General features: G+C 43.4%; 1 protein-coding gene across 1 annotated transcript in view; it reads left to right on the top strand.

Moving 5' to 3' along the window:
- NLRP5 (NLR family pyrin domain containing 5) overlaps nucleotides 1–12,159 on the top strand; it is a 34,344-nt gene that overhangs the window by 3,569 nt on the left and 18,616 nt on the right. The window contains exons 3-6 of the mRNA XM_042920251.1: nucleotides 2,031–2,105; nucleotides 5,858–5,914; nucleotides 7,962–8,022; nucleotides 9,772–11,427. Coding sequence (XP_042776185.1) covers nucleotides 2,031–2,105; nucleotides 5,858–5,914; nucleotides 7,962–8,022; nucleotides 9,772–11,427 — 1,849 coding nt within the window. The remainder of the gene's footprint in view (nucleotides 1–2,030; nucleotides 2,106–5,857; nucleotides 5,915–7,961; nucleotides 8,023–9,771; nucleotides 11,428–12,159) is intronic.

Below are 12,159 nucleotides of genomic sequence, written 5' to 3'. Positions count from 1 at the left end.
AGCCCTAATTGATTCACAGGAAATTAGGGCTCTAAAATTAAAATGATGGGTGATGTTTACTGAGTCAGTACTCTAGATAAGGCACTATGTTGAAACTGCCCTGTCATTGAGTCTCAAACCCACTCCATGAAATAAGTTCCCCATTGAAGAAGCTAAAATAGAGGTTCTATGACTAATGGATGAAGAAGATGTGGTTTATATATACTATGGAATATTTCTTGGCAATGAGAAAGAATGAAATCCTGGCCATTTGTAGCAACGTGGATGGAACTGGAGGGTATTATGCTAAGTGAAATAAGTCAGTCAGAGAAAGACAGATACCATATGTTTGCACTCATAGGTGGATCCTGAGAAACTTAACAGAAGACCATGGCGGAGGTAAAGGGGGAAAAAGTTACAGAGAGGGAGGGAGGCAAACCATTCGATTCTCTTAAATACTGAGAACAAACTGAGGGTTGATGGGGGGTGGAGGAGAGGGGAAACTTGTTGATGGACACTGAGGAGGGCACCTGTTGAGCACTGGGTGTTGTATGGAAACCAATTTGACAATAAATTTCATATTAAATAAATATAATTTATTGTCAAATTGGTTTCCATACAACACCAAGTGCTCATCCCAACAGGTGCCCTCCTCAATACCCATCACCCACCCTCTCCTCCCTCCTACCCCCCAACCACCCTCAGTTTGGTCTCAGTTTTTAAGAGTCTCTTATGTTTTGGCTCCCTCCCTCTCTATATAAAAAATAAAATAAAATAGAGTTTCTACCAAGTTCTACAACATGACCCAGTTCATGAGCTTACAGGTGACAAAGACAGGACTCATTATTTAACATATCTTTAAATCTCTGGCATGTGACCCATGAGAATTCATAGTTTCCAGTGCAGCAAGGAAGAGGAATAAACGGGTGATTTTTTTTTAATGGTGTAGAAAAAGGAGAGGTTCCTATTCCAGACCAGAGGAAAGTGAAGGACAGAATCTTCCTAGAAGAAGTGAAGTTCAGGCTGAAACAAATATGAAGAAAAGAAGCTAGCCAAGCCAACTGGGCATGATTAGAGAAGCACATAGCACATGATGAGCAGAAGACAGGAGCATCATGAAGCCTTTAACAAAGAGCTTGGCTAGAGCATGAAGAACTTGAGGGAACAAGACAAGAGATAAATATGGGGAAGTGGACTACAAGTTGGACAACACAGCATCTTGAAAGTAATTTTAATAGCAAAGAATAAGCCATTCGTTTGAAAGGGGATGGAGTAAAAATAATCCAATTGACATTTCATCATTGTTGCTGAAGTGTTTTGTGGTCCAGACAGAATAAATGAATAGGTGTGGGGAGACCAGTTAAGAGGCCATTCTGGCATCCCCTGGGAGAAATAAAGGAGTCTTGGGCCAGGGTGGCAGTGGCCATTAGAGAAAGGAGAAATTCAATTGAAGATGTTTCAAAAGCAGACACAACAGTTTTGTAGGACTAAATGCAGAGAGAGAATATGCTATCATGGATGACACCCGTGTTTCTGGCATGAGACTGGGTGCATGGGGTTCCATTACCTCATCCCAAGAAACATTGGAAGAGTTGTTTTGCAGCAAGTAGACAGGAGAAGGAGTAAACAATGTTAGAACTGATGAGCTGGACACCTCTATTTGGATAATTCACAGGTCCCTAGTGAGTAGTTAACTAACTAGTTTGAAGTTGAAGACAGGTGTTCAGGATGACTCTTGAAGATAAATTCTTGATAGCCACCATAAACTGCCTTGTTATGTTAATTACCCAAGGCCTTACAGCAAAACTGGGACTGGAATTTACAAATTCAAAATCAGAGCTGTCTTTGCAACAAGTCTCTGTTGCTTTGCTGTGCTGGTGGCACTTGAGGATCTGACTCCATTGTCTCTGATACCAGTTAGTCGTGGAATAAACTGAGATCTGAGACTTGTCTTGGTTCCCCTCAGTATTTAGTAATGGAAAATCTCATCCCTAGTCTTGGAAATTGCTGACTTTATTAGAGACTATTATTTCATCTACTCTCCGTTGCAGGGTATTCACTGGCTGAAATGCCAGAAAATTCTACAATGAAGAATGACCAAGAACTGAGCATGAAAGAAGTACCAGGTCAGTATGGGCATGGTGGGAAAATGGATACGTCTCAAGCCACATGGTGATGAGTTAGTGGCACATCTGGGACTTGAACCATTACTCCTGATAGTCCAGTGTTCTTTCTGTTCTGTCAGGTGGTTGTATGGGTTCTGAGGATCTGGTAATCATGGTCTTTCTTTTTTTTTTTTTTTTTAATTTTTCAAAAGATTTATTTTTTTAGTTTTTTAATCTATTTTTTAAGTTTTATTCTTTTAAATTTACATCCAAATTAGTTAGCATATAGTGAAACAATGATTTCAGGAGTAGATTCCTTAATGCCCCTTGCCCATTTAGCCCATCCCCCCTCCCACAACCCCTCCAGCAACCCTTAGTTTGTTCTCCATATTTATGAGTCTCTTCTGTTTTGTCCCCCTCCCTGTTTTTATATTATTTTTGTTTCCCTTCCCTTATGTTCATCTGTTTTGTCTCTTAACGTCCTCGTATGAGTGAAGTCATATGATTTTTGTCTTTCTCTGACTAATTTCACTTAGCATGACCCCCTCCAGTTCCATCCACATAGTTGCAAATGGCAAGATTTCACTCTTTTTGATTGCCGAGTAATACTCCAGTGTGTGTGGTGTGTGTGTGTGTGTGTGTGTGTGTGTGTGTGTGTGTGTATACACACACACCACATCTTCTTTATCCGTTCATCCATCGATGGACATTTGGGCTCTTTCCATACTTTGGCTATTGTTGATAGTGCTGCTATAAACATGGGGGTGCATGTGTCCCTTTGAAACAGCACACCTGGATCCTGTAGATAAATGCCTAGTAGTGCAATTGCTGGGTCATAGGGTAGTTCTATTTTCAGTTTTTTGAGGAACCTCCATACTGGTTTCCAGAGTGGCTGCACCAGCTTGCATTCCCATCATGGTCTTTCTTATTCTGAGTCCAAAGAGCTCTGTGATCTTAAAGCTTTCTTACAACTATTTGAGTTTCCATCTTCAGTTTGGATAACTCCATGACCCCACCAGGACAAGCTTCACCTAATAATCTGTTTTGGAGGCTTTGGTGAGGAGAACCAGATAACATGAAACCATGTTCAATACAAGTCCCCAAATATTTGAGTACTGGTGATATGCCAGGCACCGCTCTGTGACTTGTGATACATCCACGGACAAAGTACATGCAAATCCCCGGCATTCATGAAGTTTACACTTCAGTGGAGGAAAAAGGAGACCAACAAAAGGACTCAAAGCAGTGATGCCAAAACATACAGGGAAAGATGTAGGCTTATATAGACAGCATACTTTCCCCCACTGTTACCCACACTACCATTTATATATTGCTAATCTTCTAGCAGTCAGCATTGACCATGAAGTCTAACACCTCAAAAGAATCAGGACCAACCTCCTGTTGAAGCAGCTTTGTTCAGACTGTGGGCAGGAAAATCCCTTTCAAAACTAAAGTCTGAGGAACTGATGAGTCACAGAGTTTCAGGATCCCAGAGGGCATAAATTATCCCAATTTTAATGTAAATCTAGGCTTAACAGGGGTAGTCCCACATATTCTCTTTCGAGGGATAAAATCGTATCTTAATGGGTTTAAAGATTACTAAGTAGTGATTTAGCGATATGAAATAGAGACACCGACTGACTAATCTTGGCAGTAGGATCAAAATGGACAAAAGCTGGGGTCTTCTAAGCCACATTGGGAAACCCCTCAAAATTACCATTGTGCACAAGAACTACCACTTGTTGAGACCTTACGGGTTAAGCATGGTGCCACGTGCTTCAATCTCCTAGATCTCCACAGGACTTCGTGTGGTAGTAACTGTAATTCCAATCATCTGGTAACAAAACTGAAGATCCAGAGGCTAAGCTGTATACTTAAACCCTACACATGTTGACACTCTAACCACTGCTCTATCTCCATGCTGTAAGTTTTAGTTTGTTGTTCCATTTTCACGTTGTGTCTTATGGGCTAACATGTGGCGTGTCTTAGAGAAAGTTCTATGCGTGCTTCAGAAGACCATGTAATCTGCTGTTATTGGTGTTCTTGGTGTTCTATGTATCTGCCTCCTCTGTTTTTTTATTTCAGTAAATGGGACTGCTATCCACCTGCTTATTCATTCCAAAAGCCTACTCGCTTTTTAGTCTGACTGACTGATTTTTTTCTTTCTCCACCTTCATCCAATGAATCAAAATCCTATGAGATGCACATCTAGAGTATAATCCATTTCTATGTTTTTCTACCCATACCCTGTATATGAGAATCATTTCCTTCGAATTTCTTATCCGTTTTCACTCTGGTTGTATGCAATCCATTTTCCATACAATAATAACCAAGGTGATCTTTTAGAAATTTACATCTGAAAACTTGACTCGTCTGCTTTAAAATGCTCAAATGGTTTTCTGTTACATTTGTGATAATTTATTGCATGGTTTTTTTTATAATTTGCAAGATTAACACCACCCTTTTGACTATTCCTTAAATACCGTAAGTCATTCCCATATCACCTATGTCAAATATGTACTTAGCCACATTAGGAAACTATTTTTAATAAGTAGATATAATGGTTATTCTCAGCAAGTAGTAGCTATTATACACCAGAGACTGTGCTATTCCTCTACCAAAACACCTGATTTAATTTTCAGAGCAACTCCACAACGTAGGAGGTATTATCCTCGCTCTACAGATGAACCCACAGAAGCATGTTAGACCAGCAAGTTGACTAAGACCTCATAAGCAGGAAGGGACAGAATTCCCATTTAAATCCTATGTCTGACTCCAGACCCTTGGTTCTTATCCACCAGATTTTATCCACCATTTTAATGACTTGCCAAAAGGTCTCCAAAGAATTAAAAGCAGAATTGAGACCAGAACTTCATATCTCCTGATTTTGAATCAAGTGCTCATTTTACATACACTTGGCATCTCTAGCTGAGCCAGTGGCTGCCATGTTCCAAACTGGTCCTGAGATGTGGGTCTGTGCCCTCTCTAATTCAGATATTCACATAACAATGGGGAATTTATACAATGAGATACAACCTCACGCCAGTCAGAGTGGCTAAAATGAACAAATCAGGAGACTACAGATGCTGGAGAGGATGTGGAGAAATGGGAACCCTCTTGCACTGTTGGTGGGAATGCAAACTGGTGCAGCCACTCTGGAAAACAGTGGGGAGGTTCCTCAAAAAATTAAAAATAGATCTACCCTATGACCCAGCAATAGCACTACTAGGAATTTACCCAAGGGATACAGGAGTGCTGATGCAGAGGGGCACTTGTACCCCAACGTTTATAGCAGCTCTTTCAACAATAGCCAAACTATGGAAAGAGACTAAATGTCCATCAACTGATGGATAAAGAAGATGTGGTTTACACATACAATGAAATGCTACTTGGCAATGAGAAAGAATGAAATCTGGCCATTTGCAGCAACGTGGATGGAACTGGAGGATATGCTAAGTGAAATAAGCCAGGCAGAGAAATGCAGATACCTTATGTTTTTCACTCATATGTGGATATTGAGAAACTTAACAGAAGACCATGGGGGAGGGGAAGTGGGGAAAAAAAGTTACAGAGAGGGAAGGAGGCAAACCATAAGAGATTCTTAAAAACTGAGAATAAACTGAGGGTGTGTGGGAGGGAGGGGAAAGTGGGTGACGGGGATTGAGGAGGACACCTGTTGGGATGAGCACTGGGTGTTGTATGGAAACCAATTTGACAATTATATTTAAAAATAAAAGAATGGGGGAGTTTATTCTTCCTTCTCTCTTTTGCAGAAATTTCACAAGCTATAGAACAAGATGGTGCCACAGCAGCAGAGATGAAAGAACAAGGTAAAGAAATCTGATTCGCTGTGGGGGTTTTTTTTGGTTTGCTTTTTTTTTTTTTTTTTTTGGCCATCCTGGAATGGAGTTTGGCTGGCAGAGGAGTCCACTTTCCCATTGCTCATCTGCATTTGTCTCTGGTACATCAGTCTCCTCCCCCAAGAGCTCCTAGAATGAATCATCATCAAAGGCATCACATATGTCCGCTGTGATCATCTACAGTTACTTTGTATGAAGACACATTCCAAAGACCTGGGATTCTGGGGAAGTTGGGCATGAAGCGTAAGCTCGTTTGACAGGTGCTAAATATAGACAAGAGTAATCAAGCACTTTGTTCAGAAGTACTTGGCTAGTGGTGACCTCTTTTCCCAAGTCCTTCTGTCAACCTTTATTTTGTGAATACCTACCATTTGAAGAACTGATAGGAACATAGTGGTAAAATATATACATATGGCCATATAGAGTTATATGGCCATAGTAAACAAAACAAAATACAAAACGATGAGATCCCAGGTGCCATGTTTGTATGAAACAGCAATTGACCAGTCAAGGAAGTGACAGCAGACTTCTCTGAGGAATATTACTTGAGGCTTTTTTCTTTTCTTTTCTTTTCTCTTTTCTTTTCTTTTCTCTTTTCTTTTTTCTTCTCTTTTTTCTTTTCTTTTCTTTTCAAGTTTATTTTGAGAGTGAGCGAGAGAAATCACGGGAGGGGCAGAGAGAGAAGGAATGAGAGAATCCCAAACAGGCTCCTCGCTGCCAGCACAGAGCCCGATTTGGGGCTTGATCTCACAAAGCCTGACATCATGATCTGAGGCAAAATCAAGAGTCAGTTGCCCAACCAACTGAGCTACCAGGCACTCCACTTGAGACTTTTTGTTGAGCTATAATCAATGTACCAAAAAGCTCACCCTTTTAAAGTGTACGATTCAGTGTTTCTTTGCATGTTCACGATGTTGTGCAAATAATCACCATTATGTTATTCCAGAGCATTTTCCTCTTCCCAAAAGAAACCCCAAACCCATTATCACTCTATATCTCTTCTTCTCCAAGTCCTATGAAACCACTAATATACTTTCTGCCTCTATGAATTGGCCTATTCTGGACTTCTATGTATGTATACCATACATATAAATGGTATCCTACAAGCGTGGTCTTTCATGACTGGCCTCTTTCATTTAGCATAATGTTTTCTATATTCATGTTGTAGCGCATACCAGCACTTAGCTCGTTTCTACTGCTGACTAATATCCTGTTGTGTAGATAGACCACCTTTTCTTTATCTGTTCATCAGACAATGGACATTGGGTTGTCTCTACTTCTTAGCTATTGTGAATAAAGCCACTATGAATATTCATGTACAAGGAAGTGTTGATGGACAGAAGTGATCTGACTTATGAGGTATTTGATAAAAGTTGGTGTTTGGGATTTCTGGGGAAAAAGTGTCAGGTGTAGTTCCTGCCTTTCCACTAGACAGCCTGATGGATGGTGATGCCAGGAATCAGTGATTTATTTGACTTTCAAGCTGGACTTTTATTCCACCTCTGTGACGTAACCTATGTTAGCCTTAATCTTTCACTAGACAAATGCTTGAAGACCCGGAAGTTGCCAGTGTTGTCCATTTTCAGTTGAGATGAGTGGTAATAAATGCCAGTATTGACGACCTCTCTAGAATACTTGCCACGGGCCAGGTGCTATTCTCCATGTCTTATGATTATGTCATAGCATCCTACACCAGTCTCTTAAGGGAGGTATTAATATCCCCATTTTGCAGATGAACAAACCACCATAAGAGTGAGATGGGGCTAAAATTAGGTTTATGGAGAAAGCATTGAGGCAAACATCTGTTCCAAAGTAAGTCCACAAACAGAAGCTTTTGTCTAATTGCCACTTACAGGAAACTTATGAGGAGTTTCTTGTTGGAGGTAAAACATGAGTTTTTGACGCACTGAGTTTGAGGTCCCTGTGACCCTCTGAGGTGGTGAGTTGGACACATGAGCCTAGGATCTCAGGGAAGAAGTCAGCACCATTGAAGGAGATTTGGAACTATTGGTCACAGATGCAATACTTGAGTCCACGGGAGAAGAGGTGGCCAAGGGCGACCCAAATTCAACGCAGACGTACCTCCTTGGGGCTTCCTCCTCTCTTTGAAAACCTATAGCCCAGGAGCATAGTCTGTCCTTTGAGGATAATGCATCAGTCTGAGCTCAGCAAATAGAGGTTGTTCAGACCTCAAGGTCTGCTTCCTGAAGTTTTTTTTTTAAATTTTTTTAATGTTTGTTTATTTTTGAAGGAGAGACAGCATGAGCAGAGGAAGGGCAGAGAGAGAGGGAGACACAGAATCCAAAGCAGGCTCCAAGCTCTGTGCTTTCAGCATAGAGGCCGACATGGGGCTCGAACTCATGAGCCATGAGATCATGACCTGAGCCGAAGTCGGACACCTAACCAACTGAGCCATCCAGGCACCCCTGCTTCCTATAGTTTTAATATAGGTGTCTTAATACCTTTCCCTATACAGAATAAGGGAGCTTAAGATTTAGAACTTCTGGGTAGATATTTTATGTAAAGATAGTCATTGCCTTATACACTTGTACAGAGAGGATCTTGTCATCTTTTTTAAAAAAAAATTTTGTTTAATGTTTATTTATTTTTGAGATAGAGAGAGACAGAGCATGAATGGGGGAGGGTCAGAGAAAGAGGGAGACCCAGAATCTGAAACAGGCTCCAGGCACTAAGCTGTCAGCACAGAGCCCGACGCGGGGCTCAAACTCACGGATCGCAAGATCATGACCTGAGCCGAAGTCGGATGCTTAACCGACTGAGCCACCCAGGCCCCCCGGATCTTGTCATCTTTTTAAAAAATATATAATAGTATTACCAGCAAATGTAAGGACCCTGGCTTAGAGGAGGTTTTTTTTTTTTTTTCATGTTATTGAGTACCTGTCAGACGTCAGAGGCTGTTGAAGAGTCTGGAGGTATGCAGATAAAGTGCTTTCATGGAACTTCCATCACAAGCTAGGGACTAGGCAAAAACCAGATGCATAAAATAACTGCCATTTGTGACAAGAGCTGGGATAAAAATAAAATCAGATAATGCGAAAGAACTATGGTTTGTAACGACAATAGTGGCCACTGATTGTTTTTGCCAGGCCCTGTGCCAATAAATTTTGAAGGCACATTCTCTCTTAAGTATTTATTCCAACACTTCAAGAGGATGTTAATCTCCTCTCAGAGGTGGGGAAACTGAGGCTCAGAAATTGACACCATACAAGAGAGCCTGGAATTTCAAGCAGGATCTGTCTGACTTCAGGGCCATGTCTGCCTCTTTGTGGCAGAGCAGGTTTTCCCATTGCATGGAGGTGTTTCTCCACAGCAGCCCAGAGCTGCCAGAGATCCATGCCTGTTGCAAGCCCAGAAATCAGTGCCGATGCACACACATCCTCAGCTCCCCTAAGCTTCTCTGCCTTTCATAGACTGCATAGTAGTGTTTGGCATAGATTATTCGTTTAACAAATACTTGAGTGTCTACAGGGTGTCAGGCATCATTCTAATAAAGATACAACAGTAAATAACAAAGTCCCTGCACAGAGTCTACTGAGGGGAGACAGACAAGAAACAAACAAAAATGTAATATGTCAGGTATTAAGTGCTGAACAAAAAGACGGGACTAAAGGGACAAGTAGAGGTATTTTGTAGGACATTCATACGCTTTAAGGAATTGACCTTTGCAAGAAGGATGGAGGTTGTTATCAGCCCATTGCTAGGAAGAAACAAAAGAACCATGTACACATACATGCTCTAACTTAGGATCCGTTGATTCTAGGTCCAGGGGTTTGGGGACTTGTGTTTTGCTTTTTCCTGAAATCCAGACTTTCTTCTAACTTTGTTTCCTGTTTTTTCTTCTCCCTTCCCCTGTCCAACGTGGGCTGTGGAGGTAATACAGAGGACTACAAGAGTCACGTGATGACAAAATTTGCTACGAAGCTGGACACACACCATGGTGTTGACAACTTTGCCTTTGACTGTCCAGAAATGCAAATACTGTTTGATGCTTTTAATCCAGACCAGAGGGGCTTCCGGCCTCACACTGTGGTTTTGCATGGGAAATCGGGAATTGGGAAATCAGCTTTGGCCAGAAAGGTCCTGCTGTACTGGGCGCGAGGTGAACTCTACCAGGAAATGTTCTCCTATGTCTTCTTCCTCCATGCCAGAGAAATGCCGTGGATGAGGGAGGTCAGTTTTGCAGAGCTAATTTGCAGGGAGTGGCCACACTCACAGGTTCCGGTGACGGAGATCATGTCCCAACCAGAAAGGCTTTTGTTTGTTGTTGATGGTTTCAATGACCTGGAATTTGCCTTCAAAGATGCTGACTTGGGTCTCTGTGAAGACTGGGGAGACAAGCAACCCATGTCCGTTCTGATGCACAGTCTGCTGAAGAAAGTCCTGCTCCCTGAGGCCTCCCTGATGATCACCGTCAGAGACACGGGCATAGAAAAGCTCAAATCCATGGTCCTGTCACCCCGTTACCTGTTAGTCAGGGGCATCTCCGTGGAGAAAAGGGTTCAGTTGCTCCTTAAGCACATGAAGAATGAGCATCAGAAGACAAAAGTCTTGAACTCGGTGGTGGACAACCACCCGCTGTTTAACGAGTGCCAGGTCCCCATCTTGGGGTGGCTCACCTGCGAGGCTCTGAATCTGCATGAGGCGTCGGGAAAGAGCCTTCCTCCTTCCTGCCAGACCCTCACGGGCTTGTACACCACCTTTCTGTTCCATCATCTCACTCCCCGAGACCCATCCCAGCGCTGTCTCAGCCGGGAAGAGAGAGCCACCTTGAGGAGCCTGTGCCGCATGGCGGTGCAGGGAGTGTGGAACATGAAGTTTGTGTTTTACGCAGATGACCTGAGTGTTCACGGACTCAGGGAGTCTGAGCTCTCCGCTCTGTTTCACATGAATGTCCTCCTCCGACACAATGGCCACGAAAGGTGCTACACGTTCCTGCACCCCAGCATCCAGGAGTTCTGTGCTGCCCTGCACTACGTTCTAGAAGGACTGGAGATGGAGTGGGATCCCTACCCTGTGTTCATGGAGAACATAAGGAGCCTGATGGAGCTCAGACAAATCAGCTCCAATGCTCACTTGCTCCAGATGAAGCGTTTCTTGTTTGGCCTCATGAGCAAAGAGGTGATGGGGACCCTGGAAGTCCTGCTTGGATGTCCAGTCCCCCTGGTGGTGAGGCAGGGGCTTCTGGGCTGGATCTCCCTGCTGGGTCAGCAGCCCAGCACCCCCTCCCCTCTGGACTTCCTGGACTCCTTCTACTGTCTTTTTGAGACTCAAGATGAAGACTTTGTTTGCTTGGCATTGAACAGCTTCCAAGAAGTGTGGCTTCCAATGAACCGGAGAATGGATGTACTGGTGTCCTCCTTCTGCCTCCGGCATTGCCAGTATTTGCGGAAAATTCGGATGGATGTGCAGGAGAGCCTCTCAAAGGATGAGTTCACTGAGGTGCAGCCCCTGAGTCCCCAAGGGTGAGTCCTTCACTTGTGCCATTTTCTTCTTCTTATTATTATTATTAATGTTTGTTATTTACTTTTGAGAAAGAGAGAGAGAGACAGAGTGGAAGTGGGGGAGGAACAGACAGAGAGGGAGACACAGAATCGGAAGCAGGCTCCAGGCTCTGAGCTGTCAGCACAGAACCCGACGCGGGGCCTGAACTCACGAGCTATGAGTCATGACCTGAGCCAAAGTCGGACGCTTAACCGACTGAGCCACCCAGGCGCCCCTGGATTTCCTGTTTTTCAAGCTGAGTAATACTCCCTGGTGTGCGTGCGTGCGTGCGTGTGGGTGTGTCACATTTTCCTAATCCGTTCATCCGTCAGCAGACATTTAGGCCGTTTCCGTATCTTGGCTGCTGTGAAGATAGCACAAATGCCTCTTCAGGGTGCTGCCTTCAATTCCTGAGTGTAAGTGGGCCTCCTGGAGCATTGAGTAGTTCTGCTTCTAACTTTCTGAGGAACATCCTTGTGAACCGCACCTTTTCCCGTTCCAGGGGGAGTTGGGATCTAAGGGCATATCTGACCATAGAGCTGGTGGCTCCAGGTCCCCTCCGCACACCCCCCTGGGGTGTCGGAATGTTCCGGAAGCAGGGTGGGTAGGCGAGCACTCACGCAAAGCACAAGGCGACAACGCTAAATGGGCCTCAGACCCTCGGAAGCCATCCGAGTCTTACCGTGATGGACGGGTCTCTTCTGACCCTGTTG

The sequence above is a fragment of the Panthera leo genome, chromosome E2 (assembly GCF_018350215.1).
Source record: "Panthera leo isolate Ple1 chromosome E2, P.leo_Ple1_pat1.1, whole genome shotgun sequence".
NCBI lineage: Eukaryota > Metazoa > Chordata > Mammalia > Carnivora > Felidae > Panthera > Panthera leo.
This window is presented reverse-complemented; position numbering and strand designations above follow the sequence as displayed.